This window comes from Capsella rubella, unplaced genomic scaffold, assembly GCF_000375325.1.
Source record: "Capsella rubella cultivar Monte Gargano unplaced genomic scaffold, Caprub1_0 scaffold_3, whole genome shotgun sequence".
Taxonomy (NCBI): Eukaryota; Viridiplantae; Streptophyta; class Magnoliopsida; order Brassicales; family Brassicaceae; genus Capsella; species Capsella rubella.
Window position 1 is genome coordinate 14,227,051 of NW_006238921.1, and position 25,932 is coordinate 14,252,982.

General features: G+C 34.9%; 3 protein-coding genes, 2 long non-coding RNA genes and 1 pseudogene across 13 annotated transcripts; 4 read left to right on the forward strand and 2 right to left on the reverse strand.

The window, feature by feature from the left end:
* The first annotated feature begins 693 nt into the window (after nt 1-693).
* LOC17890781 lies at nt 694-2,759 on the forward strand (annotated as a pseudogene).
* Nucleotides 2,760-3,128: 369 nt separating this feature from the next.
* LOC17892803 (UBP1-associated proteins 1C) lies at nt 3,129-7,285 on the forward strand. Of its 5 annotated transcripts, none has more exons than XR_002834657.1 (8): nt 3,129-3,254; nt 3,348-3,422; nt 3,531-3,637; nt 3,874-4,053; nt 4,277-4,450; nt 4,961-6,114; nt 6,639-6,692; nt 6,804-7,285. XR_002834657.1 is itself a non-coding variant. In XM_023786217.1 (7 exons), the coding sequence occupies exons 1-6, from the start codon at nt 3,168-3,170 to the stop codon at nt 6,099-6,101; spliced, it is 1,764 nt and encodes a 587-aa protein (XP_023641985.1). In that variant the 5' UTR covers nt 3,129-3,167; the 3' UTR covers nt 6,102-6,114; nt 6,639-6,727. The 5 variants fall into 5 exon arrangements, 2 of the variants coding, with proteins under 2 accessions (XP_023641985.1, XP_006297288.1); XR_002834656.1 differs by having other exon boundaries at nt 6,979-7,285; XM_023786217.1 differs by lacking the exon at nt 6,804-7,285 and having other exon boundaries at nt 6,639-6,727.
* Nucleotides 7,286-9,422: 2,137 nt separating this feature from the next.
* LOC17890762 (UBP1-associated proteins 1C) lies at nt 9,423-11,156 on the forward strand. The gene is made up of 6 exons (XM_006298205.2): nt 9,423-9,581; nt 9,681-9,755; nt 9,840-9,970; nt 10,183-10,564; nt 10,677-10,790; nt 10,895-11,156. Exons 1-6 carry the CDS (start codon nt 9,495-9,497, stop codon nt 10,955-10,957), a joined length of 852 nt encoding a protein of 283 aa, XP_006298267.1. The 5' UTR covers nt 9,423-9,494; the 3' UTR covers nt 10,958-11,156.
* A 412-nt stretch (nt 11,157-11,568) lies between these two features.
* LOC17893718 lies at nt 11,569-19,640 on the reverse strand. Of its 2 annotated transcripts, none has more exons than XM_023785880.1 (15): nt 19,432-19,640; nt 17,883-18,392; nt 17,556-17,808; nt 16,746-17,038; nt 15,912-16,094; nt 15,002-15,757; nt 14,800-14,897; nt 14,652-14,702; nt 14,482-14,570; nt 13,732-14,142; nt 13,552-13,626; nt 13,286-13,356; nt 13,131-13,188; nt 12,803-13,025; nt 11,569-12,712 (listed from the first exon to the last, which is right to left on the reverse strand). In XM_023785880.1, exons 2-15 carry the CDS (start codon nt 18,278-18,280, stop codon nt 12,093-12,095), a joined length of 3,579 nt encoding a protein of 1,192 aa, XP_023641648.1. In that variant the 5' UTR covers nt 18,281-18,392; nt 19,432-19,640; the 3' UTR covers nt 11,569-12,092. The 2 variants fall into 2 exon arrangements, with proteins under 2 accessions (XP_023641648.1, XP_006299093.1); XM_006299031.2 differs by having other exon boundaries at nt 14,652-14,711.
* Nucleotides 19,641-20,889: 1,249 nt separating this feature from the next.
* On the forward strand, nt 20,890-21,983 carry LOC111831594. Its single transcript, XR_002834689.1, has 2 exons — nt 20,890-21,206; nt 21,602-21,983. It is a non-coding gene; the product is annotated as an uncharacterized LOC111831594 (long non-coding RNA).
* Nucleotides 21,984-23,192: 1,209 nt separating this feature from the next.
* Nucleotides 23,193-25,078, reverse strand: LOC111831616. 4 transcript variants are annotated; one of them, XR_002834712.1, is made up of 3 exons: nt 24,777-25,078; nt 24,052-24,226; nt 23,193-23,682 (listed from the first exon to the last, which is right to left on the reverse strand). It is a non-coding gene; the product is annotated as an uncharacterized LOC111831616 (long non-coding RNA). The 4 variants fall into 4 exon arrangements; XR_002834710.1 differs by having other exon boundaries at nt 23,193-23,718; XR_002834711.1 differs by having other exon boundaries at nt 24,002-24,226.
* Between the last annotated feature and the right edge of the window lie 854 nt (nt 25,079-25,932).

Below are 25,932 nucleotides of genomic sequence, written 5' to 3' on the forward strand. Positions count from 1 at the left end.
TTAATTCAAAGTGAAATGATATCTGGTCTAAGTTGATATTATTCATTATGTATATATATATATATATATTTCATTTTTCACTTCTAATTAATTTAATATAATTTTTCTGAAAAGTAAAAAAAGTAACGGTGGAGATAATCTGTATTTATTTCTTTATTTATTTATATTTTGAAAATATTTCTTTTCTTTAAAATTAATTCATATAATTATATATTAATATTTTAATAAATTTTTTCTTATAAGATTAATACTAAGTAATTGTTGAATTTTCCAATTTTTTCTATCTACTGAACTAAATTATATAATTTCTTAACCAAAAATTTTTGACACATGTCAAAATCACTAATCGATAAAATTGACACATGTCAATATAACTAATCGATAAAGTTGACACGCATAATGATCTTGTTAATTAGTAGTTTTTGAAACCAAATTTTATATAATAAAATATATTTTTATTTTCCTTTTCCCACATTTTGATAAATTTAAATGACTGCATTAATTTTTTTATAGATTTGCAATGAATAAATCAATTTGAAAGAATTAATTGTATTTCTTTTGGCTTTAATTTTTAATTTTTATTGTCATATTAAAATAAATAAAGCATTACAATTTTTAGTGCTTCAATATATTCAGTTTTAATGCATGACCTTTCTTTACAATAAATATTAATACATTTTGAATACTCTTATCATGATTGGTTGGACTATAGCAAATTTAGTTGTGCCCATCATTCTACTTATAGTTTTGATAGTCACCGTCACCCGAAGCGAGTCTTCTAATTCTTGTGATGCTAAAATAGATGAACTCTTGAATAAACTCAATAAACCTGCTCTTAAATCCATTAAGGTTGAATTAATTTGATGATTTACACAAGAGTGACACCTAATTACATATATATATATATATATATATATATATTGCTTTTAATTCTGAACTATGTACGTTTTATAATTTTGCTAGAGTCCAGATGGAGATATCATAGATTGCGTCCATTTCAAGAATCATCCAATTTATAATCATCCTTTATTTAAAAATCACACCATTCAGGTTAGAAAAATATTACAACTTCTATAATTATTGTTAGTTGGTTCAACTAATACTTATATAATTATTAGTATTATCTTCTAGCACATAGTTCAAGATATTTTGTTTATAGTTAATTTTATCATTTTTAATTCAAAAATCACCATGTTCAAGTAATCTTTCTTAAAAATAGCACTAGCTAGACTCAAACTTAAATCATTAATGCTAATACAACTTGTTTGAATTGGTTTAACTAAGTACATTTCATATATTTAAATTATTGTAATTATTTAATGTTATTTAGATGAGACCAAGTTCTTATCCAGATGGACATAACAATTCAAAACCCGAGAAACAAAATTTGGTGGCTCAACTTTGGACAATCAACTGAATATGTTCAAAGACTAGTATTCCAATCGTAAGAACTAGAAAACAAGATATTTTACGGGCAGAATCGATCGCAAGATTTGGGAAAAAAGGTTTCAACAGTATTCCTCAACTTAAACCAACCAATACAACTAGTAGCAACTTTACACGTGAGGTAAATATATAACGCTCATTCAAAAAGTGCTTGAAAAATTTCCTCATATGTATAATGTATTCATTATTTCTTATACATGTATGTTTATGTACATATATAGTATGCCACATTTAAAAGTAAAAGTAAATTCTCCTCGAGCCAAGTTTCATGGAGCTAAAGCAGTTATAAACGTGTGGAAACCTTATGTACAAACGGTAGGAGAATTTAGTTTCGCACAAATATGGGTTTCTGCTGGTCGTCAAAAAACTCTCAACAACATTGAAGCTGGTTGGCAGGTTTTAGTTTGTTCTTTAAATTATACCTATAAATAGATAAATATATTTCGTTTTAACCTTTTTTTCCTCATTGTTATTACTTAGGTGGTCAAGAAAGTGGATGGTGATGATAAACCTCGTTACTTTGTTTATTGGACTGTGAGTTAATTTATATATTATTTTTTATATTTCTTTTGCTGATCTTACTTTTTAGCTTGGAAAAGTTAAGTCCTTTCATATGTAATTGTTCTCTTAGTTCTTACATTTTTTTTTTTTGTATTGTTTGGTAACAAAAAACAGGCTGATGGGTACCGGTCAACAGGGTGTTATAATCTTGATTGTCCAGGATTTGTTACCATTAACCAAAGATTTGCCTTAGGTGGGATCGTTCCCCGAGTTTCCACTTTGAATGGTCAACAAGAAGTAATTCCAACAACTATATGGAAGGTTCTATAAGACCTGTCATTTGTTATGATATAGTTTCAACACATATATACTCTCTTATATGTTATCGACAAACTAAAAAAGTAAAAATGGATTGTCATATATTACTACAGGATTCCCTCACAGGTAATTGGTGGTTGAAATTTAGCACTAATCTAAATTGTTGGTTATTGGCCTTCCGCATTGTTCAATAGTCTACAAAATGGTGCGACCAAAGTTTATTGGGCAGGCGAAATAGTAGACATGAAGGAGGGTTCAAAACACAGGTTGACGCAAATGGGAAGTGGACACTTTGCAGAAAATGGATGGAAAAAAGCTAGTTATTTCAATAATGTTGAAATAATTGATCAGAATGACATCACTAAAGCACCTATAAATCCGTATACTTCTGCGACAAATGCAAATTGTTACAATATCAGGTCTGGCATTCACCATATAGCAAAGGAATTTTCTTCTTTTATGGTGGTCCTGGTCGAAGTCCGAGTTGTAGTTGAATTTGATGTACAAGTTATATAGGTGTAAACATTTTCTATATGAATCAGTCTAAGTACTTCCACATATATGTGCTTTGCCGAGTTGTTCAACGTAACCACATGCTTGATAAATTTAATCGAGACTTGGCTCCAAACGTAGTGTTGTTTGTGAGTGTTCTCGTGTGGTGAGGTTTTAGGAGGACATGACTTACCTAAAGTGATATCCTATTTAACAAAAATAAATCTTAAAGCAAAAACGACGTCATTTTCGTTAAATATAACAAACCATGTCGTTTTCAAGTGTAGTGAAACAACACGTAGTTAGAAAATATATTCGTCAATCTGGGAAAAAAGGGTTTCAATTCAAATTTAAACCAAACTCTCCCAAAATCGAATGAATCTTTCCCCCAATTCGAATCGATCGATCCAATGGTGTGGTTTCAGTGCGAAGATTGTGGCGAGAGTCTGAAGAAGCCAAAGCTACCGAGGCACTTCAGTATGTGCAGTGCCACCAAGGTACCGTACACACACTAAAGTCGAAAACTCTCTGATGATTCTTCTCTTAATCGCGTCCTGATGATATATCTTTGAATCAATGTGATTTATCAGTTATCTTGCATTGACTGTGGAAACATGTTTGGGCAAGATAGTGTTCACTATCATAATCAATGCATCACCGAGGCTGTAAGTATTTGCTAATCCCTAATGGTTCTGCATTCTATTGAAATATTTGCCTTTAAATTTTGATTTTTTAGGTTTAGTGTCTTGAATGTTTTTTACCTTTGTATGTAGGAGAAATATGGTCCAAAGGGGCTATATAATGGCGAAAACTCGAAACAAAATCAGCACGATTTCTATATGAATGCTGAGTTATACAACAACCCTTCATGGTTCTGTAGGTACTCTCACATCTTTAGCTTTCCTTCCATTGTCTGTTAACTGTTCTTAATTCGAGGTTTGACTGCATTGTGTTGGAGTACAATATAGTTAGTTCTATAAGAAACGTAACCATATGTCTTTGGGTTTGATAAAACTTATCGAGACTTTGTTCCGAACCTTAGTGTTGTATGTGAGTTTTTTTCTTTCTTTTGGTGAGGTTTTATGATGATATGACTTGAATAATATCTATTTGCAGCTTATGTGATGCAAATATGACCTGCGAGCAAGATTATTTTGCCCATGTCCATGGAACGAAACATCTAGATAAAGAAAGAGAGGTTGCTGAACAACCAACTATTGATAAGAACAACTTAAAACAACAGCCCGACTTAGACATTTATGTCGGGTTATCAAACCACTATCCATGGTTCTGTAGGTAATCACATCTTTCACCTTTTCTTCCATCTTCTGTATTTCTATAATTGTCGAGGTTGGACTACATTGTTTAGCAGTAATTCAAATCATTCTATAAGAAATCTTATCTATATATCTTTTTGGGTGATACTTTTGGAGACTTTCATAGTGTATTGTTGTTTGTGTGTTCTCTTGTGGTGAGATTTTGTGAGAACATGCATTAAATATTATCTATTTTTTTCCAGCTTGTGTAACATAAACGCTACCAGCCAGCATACTTTGTTATCCCATGCCAATGGGAAGAAACACCGAGCAAATGTCAAACAGTTTGATGCTGAAAAACAGCAAAGGGAATCAGAACAACAGACCGAAGTTGATATAAATGTCGGGTTATCAAATTGTTATCCATGGTTTTGTAGGTAATCCCTTCACATCTTTCACCTTTCCACTGCCATTTTCTGTATCACGTTTGAAAACCGGATATGCACTTTTGATGTGAGATTAGTGATATGTTAATTATGAAATAATTGAGGCTTGTCTGCAATTTTTAGGAGTATTTTAATGTCATTTTAGAAGAAACCTTATCTAACTTTGGATTGGTCAAAGACACATATTAAAATTTTGCGTAAAATGAATTGGTATTTGCAGTTGCCTTGTTTGTCTGTGTCCTTAGTAAGAGTGTTCACCAAATCTACATGCCAATTAAGTAAGTTAGTCGTGACAAGGATAATTCAAAGTAGAATAATGCATCAGCTATTGAATGGAGTCGTGTATATGGTTGGTTTTGCATCATTGGTAAGTATGGTATCATGGATTTCTCTTTGATTGTGCACAGTAACAAATAGATAAGATTTCTGTGTTCGTTTTTATCAGTTTCCTCGGGGTGAGATTTTAAGAGTTGATGCTTAAATATGTCTATTTGGTTCCAGCTTGTGTAACGCAAAGGCTACCAGCCAACAGACTTTGTTATCACATGCCAATGGGAAAAAACACCGAGTGAATGTTGAATGGTTTCTTGCTGAACAAGAACAACAATTAGAAACACCCACGGTGGATAAGAAGGATACAAATGAAAATGCATCTGATGGTGATTTCGAACTGAAGAAAGTATATTTGCCTGTCTCTTCAGGTGTTGCAGATGGATATTCACAGGCTGACAAAAAGAGAAAGCTAGAGACTTTCGATGAAACACAGAACAGGGACGTAATTCAGGCTAAAGAAGCAAAAGGAGGGCGTGAGGAAAAGAGTGAATCTAATAGAGCGAAGAAGCAAGACAGTGAGAGGAAGGGAAACAAGGACAAAAAGCAGACTAAGTCAGACTCTGATTTCGAGTATGACAAGGAAGACATAAAACAGCTGTTGGTATCTTACTCCAAGGAAGAGCTTGTTAACCTTGTATACAAGACTGCCGAGAAGGGCTCTCGATTGTTCTCTGCCATCATTGAGTCAGCGGACCGTGACATTGCTCGCCGCAATATGTTTGTGCGTGGCTTTGGATGGGACACAACACACGAGAACCTCAAGGCTGCTTTTGAGTCATATGGGGAGATAGAGGATTGCTCAGTGGTCATGGACAAGGACACTGGAAGAGCTAAAGGGTACGGGTTCGTGTTGTTCAAGACGCGGAAGGGAGCAAGAGAGGCACTAAGAAATCCAGAGAAGAGGTTGTACAACCGCACAGTGGTATGTAATCTAGCATCAAAGAAGCCGTCTGGGGCTGGAAAGGTGCAAGATATCGTTGAGGCGGTGAAGATTGATCTAACTCAGAGTGAAGCGGCATTCCCGGGGCTCGAACTGTCCCACCAGCATGTACTCGAGGATAAGCACCAGCAGCAGACTATGGACATGTACAGACAGAACATACCTTATTACGGACACCCCCAGCTTCCTGTTTTTGACCCTATGTATGGTGCATTACATGGTAATCAAATGGTAGCTGGTCCACCAAACTATTGTATGTTTGGTTCGGGTATGATGATGAACCAGGGATCGATGTTGCCACCACCTGATCATATGGGCATGGCAGAGCAATATGTTGGTGATGGCCAACATGCTTGGTATCAGAGGTAGCTGAGATCAATTGGTATGGCTTTCTTTTGATTAGACTTTCAATCTGCTGTTAGGCTAATGAATGATTCATCTTGTGTCTTTATGAAATGTATCATGAAGCCAGAGAAGCTAATTCCGGTTTTCTAGTTGTGTGAATATAACCAAACTAAAATCAGAGTTCTTTTGGGTTTTGAGTTGACAAGGTTTTTGTTTTGCCTAGATGAAAATAACTAAAAGAATATTAAAGTGCATTTTATTCATTTCTTCTCAAAGCAAAGTGGACCATTAAGAAGAAATAATCTTCATTTTTATTTATTTATTGATTGATTTATGTATATGAAATCTGTACACAATAAATTAAAGTGTATAGTAAGAAGAGAGAAATAAAATCCGCTAGTACTAAAATAGGTAAACCAAACAATTAAAGCATATTTAAGAAAATTAAAGAGTACATTAGAGCAAATATGGATTTTTTTTTTTCTTCTTCTCTTTCATTAGACCATTACACAATATGAATTTTAGTTATGAATAAAGCTATTTGATTGTACTAATTAACAGGTAAACCTAAGTATGTTTGGCGATGGGCGGACATGGAGTTATGGTTATTGTAAGGTACATATATCTATCAATGCATATACTCTTTATCACATTCTTATTTATACCAAATATATTTGAATCCATCTTCTTCATAACAAAAAAAAAAAAAAAATGTTATGGTTTTAGAAAGGAAACATTTGGTAGTATGTTCTTGTTTGGTGGACCGGGAGGGGATGCTTGTGGAATCTAATATTTATGTGATGATGATGAATTGATGTTCTTCGTCTTTCTAATAAAACACTTTATTAGCAAATGAGCAAATGATCTAATACTATTATTTACCATAATATATATATACCAGCCCCATTAAAGCTCACCCAAATGATCTATGCCTTCGAACGGGTGAACTTTTGCACTCCCTCGAACTCGACGACGGACAAAGACACAAACTCCCAAAAGTATAAATATAAGGATGAGGTAAACTCGATATACGAACGATGGGTCTTCATAAGCTAGCGGAATCGGACATTAGTGAATCAAAAGCTTTTGAGAATGTTTTAAATTTTTTTTTTTTTTTTTTTTTGCAAAAAATTTGCTTTAAATTCTCTCCAAAAATGCTAGCAAAAATACTATAATAGATTATAATATCATCGTTTTACTTTTCTCTTCCTATACATTTTGTCTCTCTTCAATGAACGGCTCTTTTTGGTTGATCTCAAGTCTCTTATCTATGCTTCTTGCATAACAAATCTTGTCATGTTCTTGAAAACTTCAGCTACCACAATTTCGTATAAGTATTTTTTACCCTCTAAATCTAATTAACAAGGAACAATAAAAAAAGCCTAAAAAAACCTTAAAGTTTAAAACAAACGTGTGGGAAGACAAAACACAAAGAGACAGATTTGAATCCTACTCAATATCAAATACATGGGTTAATATAGATTAAAATATCATTAATCTTATACTTCAAAACAAGACATAACTTTATACATACTACTAGATTTTAACCCGCGGTGAAACTTTTTTATTTTTTTATTTATTTTGTTTTTAAATTTTAATTGTCTATTATGCTACATTTTTTAATATAAATTATTAAGATTGCATAATATCAATTTTAATTAAATCTGTTTAATTCAACATGTCATATACTTGTATTGTTACAAAAATTGTATAATGAAGTTTTAAGATTAATGATATTTTTTAATATTTTAATAATATCGATTCAAACCCGTCCATCATATAATCCGTGTATAAATATTAATTTTATAACAAACATAATTAGTAATAATTGCTTTCATATGTATTTCGCATAATAATATTAACCCGTTTTAACCCATTTTCAAATATATATACGATAATAGTAATATAGTGATGTATTCTAGGGGTAAAAGAGTTACTTTTGTATCAATATAACCTAAGTTCATAAGTAATTGTATTTTTTAGACTAGGTACTATTCCAAATTAGTGAAATGGACCCAAAGCATGCTGTCTTTTCAAAAAGAGAAAATTATACTCTATGCCATGAACAATGTCATTTCTTCTAAGAAATGCCATTTTCAATCTAATATTCTCTAAAATGTCATAGGACCCACTTTTAATTCATTCAAATGACAATTTTGTCCTCCACTCAAACTTTCTCTTTGTTTTACATTTTTTCTCATCTCTTTCTATTTTTTCTTCTTTCTTCTTTTCTTTCTATCTCTTCTTCTTTGATCTTTTCTTTATTTCTTCAACAACAAACAAATATCTCTACAGCTCCGGCAGACTAGTTCCGGTGAACCAATTCCGGCGGACCAGTTTCGACGGACTAGTTCTGACGGACTAATTTCGACAAACCAAAACCAGTCTCAGCAGACCAGATCCGACGGACCAGTTTCAATGGACCATAACTAGTTCCGGCGTAGCATAACCAATCTCAACAGACCAGTGGCTACAGATTCGATGGACCAATTCCGGAGGACCAGATCTGGCGAACCAGTTCCGATGGACGAGATCTGGTGGACCGGAATCAGTAGACCAAACTTGTCCATCCTACATATCTCTTGAAACCACAAGCAATTAAGGAGAAGATAAAACAAATGATGCATATATAGAAGACATCATCAACAATTCATCTAGGTATACACTTTGGATCACACATTTATCTATAGATGGACTAGAGCTGTAACATGTCTAGTTTTTGTTTCCTATTTTGTTGTCCATTATACTTATATAGTAAAGTAAATCTAACTTTTTATAAACGAACTTGTCCATAACACATATGTTAGATGAATAGACAAATTTTTTTGTCTATAATCGAGTGTGCAGAAAAAATAAAGAATGTCGATACAAAAAAACTTGTCTATTATATAATGTCCATAATTATTATGACAGCTGTAAAAATATCCCATCTCATGTCAGATTTTTTGTCATCTTTCTTTGAGGGCATTTTTGTCTTTTTCTTTAATATAAAAATAAATATGGCATCTCAGAAAATACAAAATAGAAAATGACAGTTTTAAAAGAATGAGTTTTGAAAATGGCATTTTATATAAAATTCCCTTTCAAAAACTGTCGAAACATCCGATTCACCCTTCTATTGAATTTGGTTTGGTTCGGTTTATATGTCGAGACCAAAATTAATGGCACCTCATTACGCGCTTGTCGCTACTTAATCTACAAAAAGCATGCTGTCTCATCGTTAATAATCAAGAAACCATGTCGTTTTTAGTGTTCCAAAACAGCGCGTTGTCTGACACTTTCTTAAACAAACTCTTCGTTAATTTAAGGTTCTTCTAAAACCCTAGTTGGGTACTACTAATCTTATACCCAAAATTTGATCTCTGCTTGAAAATTTTCCCACAAATCTAAAATTCAATCATCGGAAAGAGGAAAACGATGGTTTGGTTTCAATGCGAGGACTGTGGAGAGAATCTGAAGAAGCCAAAGCTCCCGACTCACTTCAGGATGTGCAGTGCCACAAAGGTCTCGATTTTATAGATTGTTTTTATTGTTCTTCTTCTTCTTCTGGTGAAATCGAAACTGTGTGATGATTGTTTTTGTTTGTGATGCTTATCAATATAGCTATCGTGCATCGACTGTGGAGAAATGTTTGGGAAAGATAATGTACAAGGACATAACCAGTGCATTACTGAAGCTGTAAGTAATTTACCATGTCTATGGAACAAATTCGTTTACCTGTTTTGGTTTTGAGTATTGAATTTGAATGTTTCTGTGTTTTAGGAGAAGTATGGTCCAAAAGGGCAGTCAAAGTCATCTAATGGCACACCTGCAAAGCCAAAGGATAGCACGAAGCAACAGCCTGACTCTGATATAAATGTTGGCTTATCCAACCGATATCCATGGTTTTGTAGGTATTTACATCTTTCGACTTTAACTTCTGTTTTCCGCTTTAGACATGGATTTAGTTTAGTGTTGTCTACACTGGCTGGTTGTGTCGATGTATCTTTGGAATGATAGAGCTAATGTAGACTTTTGTTTTTAGAATGTAGTGTTGTTTGTGTTTGTTATCTCTTGGTGAGATTTTTTTGAGGATGTGCTTTTGAGTGTTTCTGTTTGGTTGCAGTATATGTTACACAAAAGCTACTAGCCAGCAGACTTTGCTTGCCCATGCGGATGGGAAGAAGCACCGAGGAAAAGCAAAAGCCTTCCATGCTAGACAACAACAACAATCTGGACAATCCACGGTTGATAAGAAGGATGGAATCGAAAACGCTTCTAATGGTGATTCCGAACTGAAGAAAGTGGATTTACCTGTCCCCTTGGGTGTTGCAAATGGAGATTTGCATGCTGATAAAAAGAGAAAGCTAGAGACTTTAGATGATACGAGTAAAGGTGAGGTAGTTAAAGCCGAAGAAGCAAAAGGAGGTGAACTAAAGAAAGCGAAGAAACAGGACCATGAGAAGAAAATCAATTGGAAGAAGTTGATCACATCGGCTTTGAAGTCTGTACGTATCTATCAACTTTCTGAATTTCGGTCGCGATTTAACTTTTTTCTTACAGCTTGCAGTTTCCGTTTTTACCATGCATTAACACATATATGATTTTTTATTTATACAGAACGAAGATAAAACTTTGAAGATAAAGAAACTGAAAAAGCTCGTTCTGGAATCTCTTCTGGATTCAGGAATAACTCGAGACAAATCTGAGCTCAAGGCAGAGCTAGAGCTAAAGGTCTGGAAAATCTCATCTGCTTAATTAATACGCAACGAAACTATTTCCTGCTTTTAAAAAACAATCATCTGAAAAAAGTCTTTCGTTTTCCTACTATCTTACAGGTGAACTCGAGCTCCAGATTCGTGATAGACGGGAAGTATGTGAAACTAGTGGCTAAAGATTGATTCTACTTCTTGAGACATGCCTATTCGACTTGGGGTTACCCGTCACAGTTTTGTCATGTGATTCATTGCTATTACTGTCTGTACCAAATGTGGAATTTCATTCAAACTATCGTATTTTCTTGACTGATATGTTAGGCTCCAAAATCCAGTTTTTGAACGTTAAACCCGAGTATTTGGTAAATTAAATTATGAAACTGCCCTGAAGTTGTGTCAAAATATGAGTGTTCTTATGCAGCAATTAGAGATTCAGAATATCAACCCTGAAAGAAGACATAATTTTTATTTTCTGTAATGAAACGTTCTAACTAGGCCAGACTCAAGTTAGACGTCGAGATTGGAGTGTAACGTCCACTGATTGTGTCACGTCTGGTAGACAAAAACATGCCAAACTTTAGCATCTCAAGTTTTTTTCTTTAGAGCTTTGCTTTTCACTATTCATTTAAGGGCAAATCAAAGATGCCACAAAAGGTTTTGCTCCTCCTGCAAACAAATTTGGTTAAGGCAACTTTGGTCTGGTATGGTAAGCACCAAGGTGCAAATAATACTATACTCAGAATTTTGAGTGTACATTATATCAATGATGGTAAAGAGTAAAGAGTAACACAATGATCTGTAACGGAGGGAGAAACTGAATTTTATTAAGGAACATAAAATGTATGTACAGATAGGTAATGGTCCTGAGGTTATGGAAACTACCAAAAACGAAACCAAAAGATCAAAGAAGAAGAGCCTCCACTTATATGTATACATATATATCACTACAACATCACCATCATCACTCCTTTTCCCTTTCTTTCTTTCCGTCACAACAGCTTTTTAACAGCCAGAAGTTAACTATCAACCTAGCTTACCCACCGGATCCAAATCCAGCATCCATCAAGAAAGTAAAAAGAGTTTTACCCGAGATATTGGAGGTATAAGAAGACGAAAAAAAGAAGCCTAAGAAAAAGAAGATGATGAAGAAAAGAATCTATGTGACCTAATTTTCTGGAGCTAACATAACAAATAACCTGTATTGGTGGTTATTCGCCCAAGGAAGCAAAAATTTTCTTTTACCTTATGCTTTTTTATCTGTTGTCAACTAGTATAACCAACAAGACTATACAGATAGATAAAGTGAGAAGGGGAGGTAACCTCACAACTTTATGTTCAGGCCTGAGAGATCATCCATTGGTATTCCAAGCTCCATGATATCGAAATCTTCTTCGTCATCCATGTTAAACCATGAACCAATATCACCTGGTTGCGTATCAAAATCTCCTAAGCCATCTGGTATTTGTAACTGAGATAAGTCAAGAATTGGCTCTGTCTCCTCCAGTGACTCCAAGTTATTATACTCGCTGTTTGCTTCATTCGGTTTTGGTAATAATGGTTTGGGTTGCTCCGGGACCCTAACAGATGGAGATATCTGAGTTGTTTTCTGTTTTGGTTTCGCTTTTGTTTTTCTTTCACCCTTAGCATTGGACAGGGAAGGCCGGCCAATCTTATTGGTTCCACTTCTAGATGAAGCCTGCCCTTTCCCATCTCTGTCCCTGTCACTTCTCTTCCCTTTTATACTACTTGAGAGTTGTGTCCCGATACCAACATCATCAAGCAGCAACTCTCTCTTCTTGACCCGATTAGACCATGCTGTATCTTCTTTCCCTGTCGTTAGTTCTAATAAAGCATTTTCAGATGGTAGAACATAACTGGCAAAGTTCTCCGAGTTCTGCCCAATGCGTGCCAAAGAAGAGCTTGGCTGTGAGCCCATGGGTGCTGTCAGGGAAAGAAAGAGAGATAAAAATTAGCGGAGAGAATATGGATTTAAAAGAGATTTTGTTATTTTATATAGGCAATAGATCGTACTTGAAGTCGACGGATTATACTCTTTGTCCATAAGAGTATCTTCAGCTGTTGCCAACCCGGCAATGAACATATCCTTAATTTCAGGCTCACTGAAGCAGCTTTTGCCCGTCTTTTCAAATTGATGGCATCGTTCAAGTGTCCTTCTAACAAAAGCTGATGCAGCCTGCTTTGAAATCTTGTTATTGGAATTCTTTCCACCAGCGTTGTGATGACGACGACTTGCCTGTAACAGAACAAAACAGAATTATCAACAAATAACTCCCAATAAATTGGCAATGCCAGGGAAGCAAAACAAAGATGAAAATGAACTTTAAGAAAATCAGTTTACCTTGCTCTTTTCATATGCCATCTCAATGAGCTTTTCATAACCAAGCTGATCAAGCCCCCTGTGAAAATGGAAAAAAATAAAGATGAAAAGACGTTAAAGCATAATTCAGATCCACAATGGTGTGCCCGAAAATCAGAGTAAGGGAAAATTCATACTTCTCCTGAACTTCTTTCATCTCTATGGCAGGCTTTAGTAGCCTATCCACCATCTCTTTCTTCTTGGAACCCTGAGATATAACATAGAGACCATCAAACGGTGTTTTTCTCTAGAGAAAAAAGTAACATGGGAAACAAGGATATTGATTTTGTCCTTTTACAAGGGTTCCTTAAAAAACATCAAAAAGCCCCTGAAGAACTCAATAACTCCCTAAGGAGACAAGAAAACCATAATGAATGAATATAATATATGATGAAATAAATACCTCCTTGCAGATAGCCTCCTCCAACATTTTAATTTCGTCAGCTATCCCTTCATCCTCCACGCTTGAGATACTAGGCTATAAGAAAACACAAGAACAATATACCAAGTCGCACGAAATTCAGTAACAGCCAAAATTACATAGTAATTATTTTCTAAGTAACTAAGATACTAGACTGTATACCATTGGTTCTAAGGATATTCCAATGGACTGGGCTTCCAGATATATCTTTTCATCTATCCCCAATTTTTCATATTGAATGTCTAAGAAGTCAATGTGGGCTGACTTGTTAACACCCTTGAACAAAATTGCAGACCCATCATCTTCTGATTCATCAAGTTCCAGCCTTTCATTGTTATTCAGAACACCGAATTCTGAGTCATCCTCATGATCATGCATGGCCCCAAATCCATTAACTTGAAAATCTTCATTTTCACCCATTGAGTCCTCAGAAATCAAAGCTGATAGCAGTCTCTGGTAAAGTGGAGAAGCCTTGGAATCCACCCTGCTAGTTGCAAATTCCTCAGGAAATACACGGCTATCATAGTCAGAGGATGTCAAAACAGGCGTAGGACCCATGGAGGAGAGTTCTCCCTGAAAGAGAGACATGATTAGTTCCGTAGCACTGCAAATATTGCTGTCAAATCCAACAGACACTTGACACCATTATTCTACTTCTTTGGGATTTTCTCCTTTCCTTTACATTTACAAAAGTGGGGTGCAGATAGATACCTAGGCAGCAATGCAGAGTGAGATGTTTTATACTCTTGTGCAACTATAAATACAAACCATAATTTTCTTGTAGCACATTCCTAACCAACTACTCTTGAGCCAAAATAATAACAGACAGATAACTAGACTATTACTTCAGGAGAGCGGGTGTGAATAGCGTCAAATTCTTCACTATAAAAAGAATGAAGTAAAAGGTATCACCTGTTGTTTCATGAAATTGATATGATCATCAGATATACAGCAAAAGTAGCGCTCCATTTGCTTCCAGAACGAGTTGGGAAAATTATGAGCTGCATTGATAACAAGATAATTAATTCAGAAACACAAGTTGAGTACACATCTTAAGAGTGACCAAGGAAAAAAATATTTACCAAAATTTACAGCTGAGTTGACAGCTGCTAGTAGCTCCTCACGGCCATCATCTGACCCAACTAAGAAATGTAACCAATCCATAAATAAAGGAATAAATAAATAAATAATTCCGCCCAAAAGAGCAATTCTTATTACAACTTGTTTTACCATGAAAATCTAGTGTTGGAGCATTTGTTGCCGTGGCTCTCTGACGTTTGTAAGCCTTACGATCAGATAGTTTCCTAGTGGGTGGACGACCCACCTTACTGCACAAAACTCATAAAGAAATCTATGAGATAACCACCGTCGAGCCCAATAATCATAGAAGAAATAAATTCAAGAGTACATGGAAAATATGAATGAGCTCTACCTTTCACTTTTGTCAAGAACAGGTCTTGCACTGCGAAGATGTTTCGCTGTTCCAACATTCTTAAGTTTATCTACTCCCATTGGGTTAAGAGACCTCGTGGAAGAAACGCCACGGCCTGTCCTTCCTTGCCTTCTCACACCATCCCCAGTCTCTCCAGCAGCAGGCTTGTTACTTTTTCTTGATTGTAAAGCAGGGATAGACACTCTAGGAATATTCTGTGCAGCGTTCCCATCAACCTCATCTAACTGTTTACCCTTTTCTTTAGACTTGATCTCAGGGGGGCCAGACTCTTCACTTTCTGATAAGGCTGCTGTGGAGAAACTGCTTTCACCTTTTAGTTTCAATTGAGGTGAAGCAGCTGGTGAGCGTTTATGCAATCCAAACCCAGTTTCACTACAGCCACCATCTGATATATTATCAGAATAGGGAACTTCATCCTTACTTGAAACAATGGGCACTATGTTTGTCCTTCTTGCTATCCTAGATATCTTTTGTGGTCTTTGACTGGCCCACTGAGTGACAGGTGGTGAGGAAGACCGATTTGATGTCATACGCTTGCGATGTGTACCCCCTGACAATGTTTGAGGCTTATTCGTACAGCCAGAGATATCCCATTCAATTGGGGACGGAGCGTTATGGAGCCCTGGAGACAGTTTTGGTGGTAGCCCCGATCCTGATCTTGGCCCACGAACTGAAGCATTTGTTTTTGTATTTGAAACCAGACTTGACGAATTGAATTCATCATGAATGTTTGACCTTCAATTAATTAAACAGAGTAATAAGTACATTGAACAATGATCAGAAACAACAGTGGCTAAAGATCAGCAAGATGATATGGTGAACTGAAATCTTATGACCAAGGTACATATAACTGATAGAAAAAATGTGTGATTACGATCATAATACATACTTGTTGACGCCTCTGAGATTCACCCTTTCCTTATCCGATCCAATGGAGCGTTCCCTCTTCTCATTGTACAAAGAATTATGATCAGAATCAACCCTCGGCAGAGGAGAATGCCCAGCCAAGCTCGTCTGGTGAGAGAGGTTATCAGCTCGTCCATACCCGCTAGCTCCATTACCAGCCGATTGCCTACAAAACAAATTCAAACAGGAGATCTTACCCTATAGAAGAACCATCAAAGGAAACAGAATACAATTGATTGACAGGATGCAAGAAATAAAGAAGAAGTAAAAACAAAACAGAGTGAGTAATTCAATCAAGTGACTGGATCATAGCATATTCTGAACCCTTGAAACCATAATCTACCGCACTTAAATAGATTATAGAAATCATCTGAGTAAAGGTCATCTCGTCAACAAAACCAGTAAAATTGTACACGTAAAACGAACGTGAGATACTGATGGTGGAAATACACAAACCACACTCATGCATCTCCAACATACAGAAGTTATTTAGAGCTTAAAGTCATCAATCCAGTACATACTTCTATACGGTCAGATAAAAGCATGTAAAACCAAGAGCAATCAATAGAATTTTGTGACATTCCAGTTCTGATTTATTTAATAATAAACTCAAAAAGGTGAATAGCAAAAAAAATGTAGTGAAATTATGAGGTATTCAAAAGAAATTTTGCTAGCTAAATAAATATGAGCTATGTAATTTGAAAGCACACATCGGCGAACAAGGCGACAATCAATACACAAGGCTAATAAATATCAGCATTGCACCTTGAATGTTGACTACACAAAAATCTATCACGTACATAAAAAAAGGTCATACCTTAACATGTTTGAATCACCATTCAATCTTGACCGTGAGTCACCGGTTGATTTCTGTTGTATGCCCTGCTTCAAGTCTCGGTATCCATCCACCACTTTTGAAGCCGAGTTAGGATGACAGTCCACATTAATAGATGAGCGTTTTTTCTTCATTTTTGTTTTTTCCCAACCATCAATACCGATTGAAGTTCGATCTTCACCCTGAACTACATTATGACTCGCTACCCGCATTATTTCTTTATCTCTGTCTACAGGCGGTGACTGTCGAACAATAGAATTGCTTCTAACATCCATCTGAACCACAAAATAAAGAGATTAAGTTTCCTGAGGCAATAATCACTCACTAGTTATCTGAGATTTGAAAATACTATAAGACGAAATTTCTATAAACTTTTATCAAAACTTAAAAAGAAATAACAGTTAGTTTCATACTACCAAATATATTCAGGTCCTAACAGTATCGTGATAATACAACAGGCTTAAAAGCAAAAATAGTTGCGACCTACTACTAGATATAAGAAGACAAATGCTAAGATATATCATTCCTCGATGTAACACTTAAATTTGCATGAAATTTGTTATTGTATATATAAATACTACCATGGTACAAACAATTGCTTTATACGACGAATCTCTCTATCGTATCTAAAACTACAAATGGCAACCGCGATCATCTACTACAAGAGAATTGCTGCAAACCAAAAGACTGCATTATAGCATATAAAGCTTATTTTTTTCAAGTATAGAGCAAGATAACAACTCCATACGGGTAATGCAAAAAAGGATGTCATGTCAATAAATCAGAAATTACCATGGATGTACGTGTTCGCTTATTTGGAACACCACTTTTAGGTCGTTCATCCAACTTTTGCTGGTCAAGCTCAAAACCACCAGCCAGGGTCTGACCCTGAATTCCCATTTTACCTAGGCCTGGTCCTGATACCAAGCGCTCACCCGAGCGGTTACCAGAAAATCCTTCTGGTCGAGACCTCTTCTTTGTCAGTACACTTGGGAAAAACTTGTTAAATACAGAAGAAGCTTCATTGAAAATTTTTACGCGCTCCCTGAGACCACAATAAAAAAATGAGCCAAAAGAGCACCTTAAACACAACTAACTAACTTGAGGTAGTTAAACTACCTGGCCTTCACATTATTTTCCCGCAGACCAGCCTTGAATCTTTTGATCTCTTCTGGTATAGGACATGGAATTAACTTCTCTTTCAAAGATCCACTAGGCGACTCATCTCCTTGTATTCCAAGAGCAATACTCACATGCCGCTTAAAGTCACCCTGACGAATAGATTTGTGATCCGCCGCAACCACCTTTGGATCAAAACGCAAACACTGAAAGAAATTTGTTACATCAGTTTGTGCTATTGGTGACGCGGTCCTCAACATGATTGGATGAGATGGCACAGGATGTTCCAAGGACTCGCGAAAGCTACTCGATCTTTCCATCTGTGCGGCAAAGTTAGATCTGTATAAAGGCCTATCTATCCCACCAGAAGAATACTCAAACTTCCCAGGTGCTGACATTCCCTCAGCTCTCGAAAGTCTTATGGTTTATAATAAACACTAAACAAACAGTAGATCATTACAAGCTGTAGCACATAAATGCTGATTTCTCTGCTCTCAAATAATTATGCACCTGCCATGTGACAACAGGAATTAATACATTAGTATCCTAAGTCTTTTCCATGATAATGGCATTTGTAAAATTACTTGCAAGACAAACAAATCCCAAGAGATTTCATGTAGAACTTAAACATGAAAATAAGTGAGAACGTGAAGTGAAACACTAGATTTACACTTCCCCACACATGAAAAAAAAAAAAACAAAGAACAAATACTAATATCTTTACACACAAACACAGGAATCCCTTTACGTGGTTTCAGACTAATCTGGTTTCTTCATACAGTCATTGCATATATTTTTGGCTTTACAAGCCAAAAACATTCATTATGATCTTTACACAAAAACTACCACAACCATGTTAAAATACTTAACAAAAAGAAAATCTTCTCCTAATTACTGTAACTAATCTACCGCAACTTAAGAACTAAAACCAACACGGGAATGCACTAAAAGATACAAAAAAAAATGCAAAACCTCTAGTAAGATTCGAAAACGGACTAAGCAAGAGCAGAGATGCCATTCAAACCATTCTAAATCTACTTCCAGAAACTATCCTCCTTTCACTTACAGAGAATCCAGGTGATATGTGTGGAAAACTTCCTCCAGTTTTCAGACACAATTAGACAACTAAATCACCTATCCAATGAATTCTCTATAACTAAACCCCAAGGAAATTTAATAAAAGTAAAATTCCATAGTTGCCGTCATCACAAATGATCTGCATTGTCTATGAATCATAAAAATACATCACCCAACTTATAAACAAATTATCTCCCAAGCTTAACTACAATTCAAACTGATCCTCTCTAAAGATTGATACTTTCACCAAAATCTAACTTCATCACCACAAAACCCGCAAAATTATTCAACATTGAACCAAGAATTACCAATCCCTGTATACTCTAAAACACGAAACCCTAGGAGAGAACTGAATCAAACATAAACCAACTAAAAACAATCTTACACAAGCAGCGTAATCAACAAATTAGTTGCTATAAATAAAACCCTAATAACCCAGATCAAAGAACAAGGGAAACGAAACAGCCCGTACCTCTGAATCAAAAACCGCGGCAAAAGGGAACAACAACAAAAATAAAAATAAAAACTCAAATCCCAACAACAAAAGATCAAAGATTTTGAGGATTAAGATCGTTTCAACGAGTTCATCAAAGAGGAAGCTCGAAATCGAAATTAAGCAACGCCTCGTGCAACAGCCATGAGAGGAAGGGATCGAAGCGAAAACCAAAGGCCGCTTCGGTTCGGTTCGTTGCTTGTTTTTGATCGGCGATGAAACTATGACTCTTGAAATTACCATCTTACCCATCAATAACCCCTGAGAAATACATACCTCTTCATAGTGAATTAAAGGGTAATTTAGTAAAAACACGAAACGAGCCGGCTCGAAGAAGCTATGATGGGCCTTTGGCTAATGGTGATTATACTGTTTACAAAAGTATCTAAATTGTGGATTACTATAATATCTCACTTAAGTCTTGATGACTTGCTAATCATTATTAACATGAGAAGCAAGTTATTTAAAATGCTATTGATTAAAAAAAAATTGATCTAAAATGACTATGAGCTCATAGATTATTTTCATTCATTACATTATTTAATAAATTTAGTGAGGATTTGCAAACAATTCTATTGGAACCAAATGTTACATTTAAGATTAGTCAAATTTTGAATAGAAGGAATGAACAAAAATATTTTCATATATTTTAATTATACTATATTTAGAAGATTGACTTGGGGGTGAATTTTGAATTAGTTATAATGGTTGAAATAATGAAATTGTAAATTTATTTAAAATAATTAAGTAGTGTTTAAGATGATAAATTTATATTTCGAAGCAGAAAAAGTTACTAAATTTCAAATAAGACAAATTATGACAGCCTTTACTAATTAGTTAGAATTTGTAAATTTATTACCAATGAAATGACTAAGATAGATCATAGTACATATATGATTCTTTGATATTTTTGAAACGTGATTTCATCCATAACATACCATTTTTAATAGATTATAAAAATGGTAAATAGGAAGAAAAAAATATGTATTTTAAGGTAAGAAAAAAAAATTATGCATCTAGTAAACAATAATTTTGGCGTTTTGAGAATACTGCACGATCCCTATTAGAGGCGGAAGGCAAAACATTACTGACAGCTTTACAACAAGCTTGGATTTCGAGGCTTCTCAACGATTTGTTTTGAGGGTGATTGTAAGGTTCTTAGTAAAATGTTAAATGCCAAATTGTTTAATATTTTGATATAGCTGGTCTTTATCACGATACATATATGCTTTTGGGCATCTAAATTTAAACAAGTCGATTTAATTTTTGTTAAAAAGGGTTTATAACAGGGCAGCTCATTTGTTACCAACCATCAGGTTGTTTGTCTCCTTGTTTATACTCTGATTATTTCTTTGGGACAATTTTAAAAATACCCCTTTTAAAGATTACCTTTTTAAAAATGCCCCAGTGAGAAAAGCATTTTTAAAAATACCCTTGTTTTAGTGCAAAAAATACGATACTGTCCTTAAATCATTTAACCTAAAAATTTCATTATCTCGTCAACAGTCTCTCGACGATCTTTGATGTCGACGAACGACGATCTCGTCTTCATCGCCGACGATCTCTCACGAGTTTCGTCTTCAACGCCGTGCTCTCATCTCTCATCGCCGTGCTCTCGTCTCTCATCGCCGTGCTCTCGTCTCTCATCGCCGTGCTCTCGTCTGTCCTCGCCGTGTTCTTGTCTTCAACGCCGTGATCTCTTCTCTCTCTCTACCTCGCCTAAGCAAATGATTTCCCTCATGCGATACACGAAAGTAAGTGTCTCGATTTCAGTATTCACTCATTTTGTTCTTCTTTGACTCTTCAATAATTTGATCTTTCGTCATCATAGATTCAATTCTATTGCTTTTCATATCATGGAAACTCTCAATTGTTGAATTGTGTATATGGGCTATCGGGAATCTCATGGTTTTGAACCAAGTCTAAGAGTGATGAAATCTGAATCGAGTTATTGATCTGATGATCTGAAATCTGTTACGAGTAATTGGTCTCATGATTTTATTAGTTGTAATGTTTATAGCTCTTGAAAAATGACAAATTGATTTGCTTTGAGCTACTCGTTTATTTTCCTTCGTGCATTTGTTTTTTGGTGTTGTGTTTAATGGCACTTAGGCATCAATTTCTCAATTTGGATTTTTTTTTTGTGCAGAGAAGATGTAAATTTATGGTGACAGGTGAATCTCAGTTTGATGTTGGAACACATGAGACTATAGCCAATGGAGGAGAGATGCACAATGTTGAAAATCTCTTTCACTCCAAGAGACTTTGACTTGTAAATGTTGTGACGCAAGTGACTTTATTGCAGTGGCTCATACTCTCTCAGATTCTTCTGCTGCACTTTACGATGTAGCTTCTTCTTGAAAGCTTTCTGTAAATCTGCAACTGAATTTGAAACAATAGATTGATGGCTGATCAGCAATTGAGATATGATTATAGGTTAAGAGGCTTTCTATATCTTGAGAGTTAATTGTAAACATAATTGTCACCTCTTTGCATATATAATGGTACTACAAGCTTTTCTCTTTTTTTTTTTTACTCTTGTACGTAGAAAGATATTGTGTTTTTGTTGTTTTAAACTCTAGAATTTGTATTTTAGAATTTTAATTTCAGGACAGGAAATTATATGCCAAAGGAAGGAGTATACAAGCTTTTAAAAGATTGTAAAACATTTGAAAAAGCTTGTAAAACATTTTCAAAAAGCTTGTAAAAAATTTTCAAATGGGTTCATCTTAACTCTGGCTATCTATCTATAGTTTTTATAAAGTTTGTAAAACATTTCAAAAAGCTTGTAAAACATTTTCTAAGGTTTTCAAAAGATTGTAAAACCTTTTACATACAAAATTTGTGGTTCTTAAGTGACCCTAACACATAAGCTGGAGCATTATGAATGTGAACACATAAGCTGAAGCATTGTGAATGTGAACACACTCTCAAGGTTTTTGTAAGGCTTTTACAAGGTTTTTATAAAGTTTTTATAAGGTTTTACAAGATATTTATAAGGTTTTACAATACTTAAAAAAGGTTTTATAAAATATTTAAAAGGTGTTAAAAATGTGTATTAAAGTGTTAAAAAGTATTTAAAAATTATTACAAGGTTTTTATAAGATTTTTATAAGAAGTTTAAATTGTGAAGTAAAAGTTTTAACAAGGCTTTTTAAAGCCTTATTAAAATCATCTTATAAAACCTTATAGAAACCATATAAAAACCTTATAAACTATTATAATTAACTACTTAAAAATCATAAAAAATCTTTTCAAAACCTTATAAAAACATTATAAAATCCTTATTTTTTTCAAACCTATAAAAACCATATTTAAACTTATAAAATCTTATAAAAACCATATAAAATCTTTATAAAAACAATATTTAAACTTATAAAACCTTATAAAAACCATATTTAAGCTTTTATAAAAACCATATTTAAGCTTTTATAAGGTTTTACAAGGCTTTTATATAGATTTTATAAGGCTTTTATAAGGTTTTATAAAGTTTTTATAAAGATTTTATAAGGCTTTTATAAGGTTTTTAAAAGTATTTAAAAGGTTCTAAAAGGTGTTTAAATGTATATTACAGTTTTAAAAACTATTTATAAAAAGTTTTACAAGGCTTTTATAAGGTTTTACATGGCTTTTATACAGGTCTTATAAAGATTTTATAAGTCTTTTATAAGGGTTTAAAAGTATTTAAAAGGTTTTATAAGGTGTTTAACTTTGTATTAAAGTTTTTTAAGGTGTTTAACTGTATAACTGATTTAAAAACTGTCAATGTTATAACAAGACCAACATAATGTGCATGTAGACACTATTATTTTTTTATGATACAACAAGCAGTTACATTCCACTATTTAATATTTTATGATCAGTACACACACACACACACAAATATGATATAGCAAGCTCTTCACTCTATGTGTCACAGTGCTGCTCCTTCATTTCCAGTTTCAACCAACTGAGACATCAATGACCATGACATTTCCATTTCTCCCAACCGTCTCAAAGCTTCCGGCAAACCTCAAAGCATCCATGAAGGAGAACACAACTAGCTTGGAGAACAACAAACAAGAACAGAGCATGAATCTGAACATCAGATAAATCAAAATATGGATTTTGTAGTGTCAACAACTCAATGATTAAGCAACCGAAATCTACTTCCTGCAAAAACAGAAGCAAACTCATAACAAAAAAGACAAGAGTGTTATACTTTTAGTTCTTGTGTTATTGACCTTCCACCTGCAAATAGGGAGACAAGAGTGTTATTATTTCCACCTGCAAACATAAGATACGAGTTTTATAGCAAATACAAATCAAGATTCCAATCTATATGCACGTTATTAAACATGAGACAAGAGTTTTATAACAAATACACATCAAGATTCCAATATATACGCTATTAAATTACTTAATTTTATGAAACACATGTTTTGACTTCATGTCCTCCATTAGTGATCCATAATAATGTTTTCTTTCTCACTTCTAATGTATATTACTAATAAACATGTTATATATATATATATTCAAAGATTGTTATTAAACAAGTACAAGATCAAACCAATTCATCATCATGTGAAGCTTATGCACTGAAATGTGGTGACAACTCACGAAGAAGAGGAAATCGGGAGTGAAGATGAGGACACCAGTGACACAGTTCTATGTATTCACTTCTCCTTCCTCACGTGGTACTACTTCACTCTTAATCCTATGTATTCCTTCATTCAAATCACAAAAGAGATTGCTACCTTCTTCTCCACTCGTGACTGCAGGCTGCAGCTCTTAACTGTTACAATCAATAATATCACGACCAAACAAAATCATATAAGCAACAAAGATTTGAAAACGAGAAATCAAATCCATGCCCATGCCCACCATTGTTAGGTCTAAACCCAAGAATCTACCGTTAACATCTTCAAAAACTTGCATCCAACAATCAAATTCAATTTCAAGCTAACATTGAATTAAAAACACATGTCAGTCTCAATCGATGCTCTTCTAGATTAGATTAAAACGTACTCGAACACCACAAATCAACAATTCTTGTTGATTTGCTTCAGATTTCAAACTGAATTTCAAATCCTTGAGCCAATTTTTCATTAACAATCAAATCAAAAGCTTAACAGATTTCAATGAAGCCAACTAAAGAGTGAATCATGCTCTAAATCGCATGAAAATAATCATGCTAGAAGAAATCAATACAAGAGGAGCGAATCAAGTTCTAAATCGCTTGAAAATCAAGCTTTTATTCGCGAATTTAGATCTAGGGGCAAAAATGACGAATACAACAGAGGAGACAACATGAGGAAGCAAAAACAAGGATTGAAGCATGATACCTGAATCTGGACTCGACCACAATTTTGAACGATTTCAGCGTGAATAATCTCTTGTCTCTATGGATGACTGATGTTGAGATGAGGCGATTTGGAGTTGAGAAACGTATGCAAGATAGAACCTAGCAACAAAGAGTTCCCCAATTTTAACAACGACGAGATCGACGAATTACAGATAGAACAACAATCTTCCATAGAGGAAGAAACGACGATGGCGAGTTCCAGCTTTTGGCGACTGTGAAGCAGACGAGAAATCGTCTCGTGTGCCCTTATTTGGGGAGGAACAATCGCTATTCTCCCTTTCTATTCTTTCTTTGTTTTTTGTTTTTTATTTAAATCGAAAAACACTTCAATTACAACTGTATCCTCGTCAAAACTGTATTATTACATCAAAAACCTGGATATATCCACCCACCCATTAATATAACCCAGAAACCCGAAATAATAAAAAAGAAAAAAACAAAAATTTGAAAAAATTAAAAACTCCAATCCCTAATCGAACCGTTTCCTCTTCTTCTCTTTTTCTCTCTAAGTGTCGAGAACTCCTTAGAGATTTGAATTCGAGTAGTTTTTCTCAGTTTCTCTCCATTTTGAGCAATCATCGAGTATCATCTTGAGTATTGACATTGATTGGAAGAAGTATGGTTGAAACAAGAAGGGGAAAGAAGAAAGAAATGGTTGAAGAAGCATTGGTGCGAGCGGCGCCGGCGGAAGAAGCCGAAGAAGCAAAAGCGGCGGAAGTAGCAAAAGAAGCAAAAGCGGCCGAAGAAGAACCCATTGGGGAAGGAGAAGTAGACAAAGCGGCGGACGAAGAGTTTCTCTCGGCGGATGAGAATTCTCCGCCGGCCGGGGAGAAAGAGATACCTCCAGAAGTAAACGAGGAAGAAGGAGCATTGGCCGATTTCCGTGAGGCGCCGGCGGTTGTGGCAGAGGAGGAGACCGGCGGCGAGAAGGAGAAAGAAGACGGTGAGGAGAGTAGTGAAACTCTAGGATCCTCATCGGATAGTGATGGAGGAGGAGAAGAAGTAGAAAAAGAAGAAGGAGAAAAAGGAGAAAAAGGAGAAGAAGGAGAAGAAGGAGAAGAAGGAGAAGAACAAGAAGAACAAGAAGAAGATGAACAAGAAGAAGATGAACAAGAAGGAGAAGAACAAGATGATGA

Excerpts from the sequence above, each read along its gene's own strand:
- LOC17893718 (XM_006299031.2), bottom strand. The coding sequence starts at position 18,280 with ATGTCAGCACCTGGGAAGTTTGAGTATTCTTCTGGTGGGATAGATAGG. Across the intron at positions 17,039-17,555 it reads AGCGAACACGTACATCCATG|ATGGATGTTAGAAGCAATTC; the intron begins GTAATTTCTGAT and ends TTTGTGGTTCAG. Across the intron at positions 12,713-12,802 it reads GTATAATCCGTCGACTTCAA|CACCCATGGGCTCACAGCCA; the intron begins GTACGATCTATT and ends TTTCCCTGACAG.
- LOC17890762 (XM_006298205.2), top strand. The coding sequence starts at position 9,495 with ATGGTTTGGTTTCAATGCGAGGACTGTGGAGAGAATCTGAAGAAGCCA. Across the intron at positions 9,582-9,680 it reads GGATGTGCAGTGCCACAAAG|CTATCGTGCATCGACTGTGG; the intron begins GTCTCGATTTTA and ends TTATCAATATAG. Across the intron at positions 9,756-9,839 it reads ACCAGTGCATTACTGAAGCT|GAGAAGTATGGTCCAAAAGG; the intron begins GTAAGTAATTTA and ends TCTGTGTTTTAG.
- LOC17892803 (XM_023786217.1), top strand. The coding sequence starts at position 3,168 with ATGGTGTGGTTTCAGTGCGAAGATTGTGGCGAGAGTCTGAAGAAGCCA. Across the intron at positions 3,638-3,873 it reads AACCCTTCATGGTTCTGTAG|CTTATGTGATGCAAATATGA; the intron begins GTACTCTCACAT and ends ATCTATTTGCAG. Across the intron at positions 4,451-4,960 it reads TGTTATCCATGGTTTTGTAG|CTTGTGTAACGCAAAGGCTA; the intron begins GTAATCCCTTCA and ends ATTTGGTTCCAG.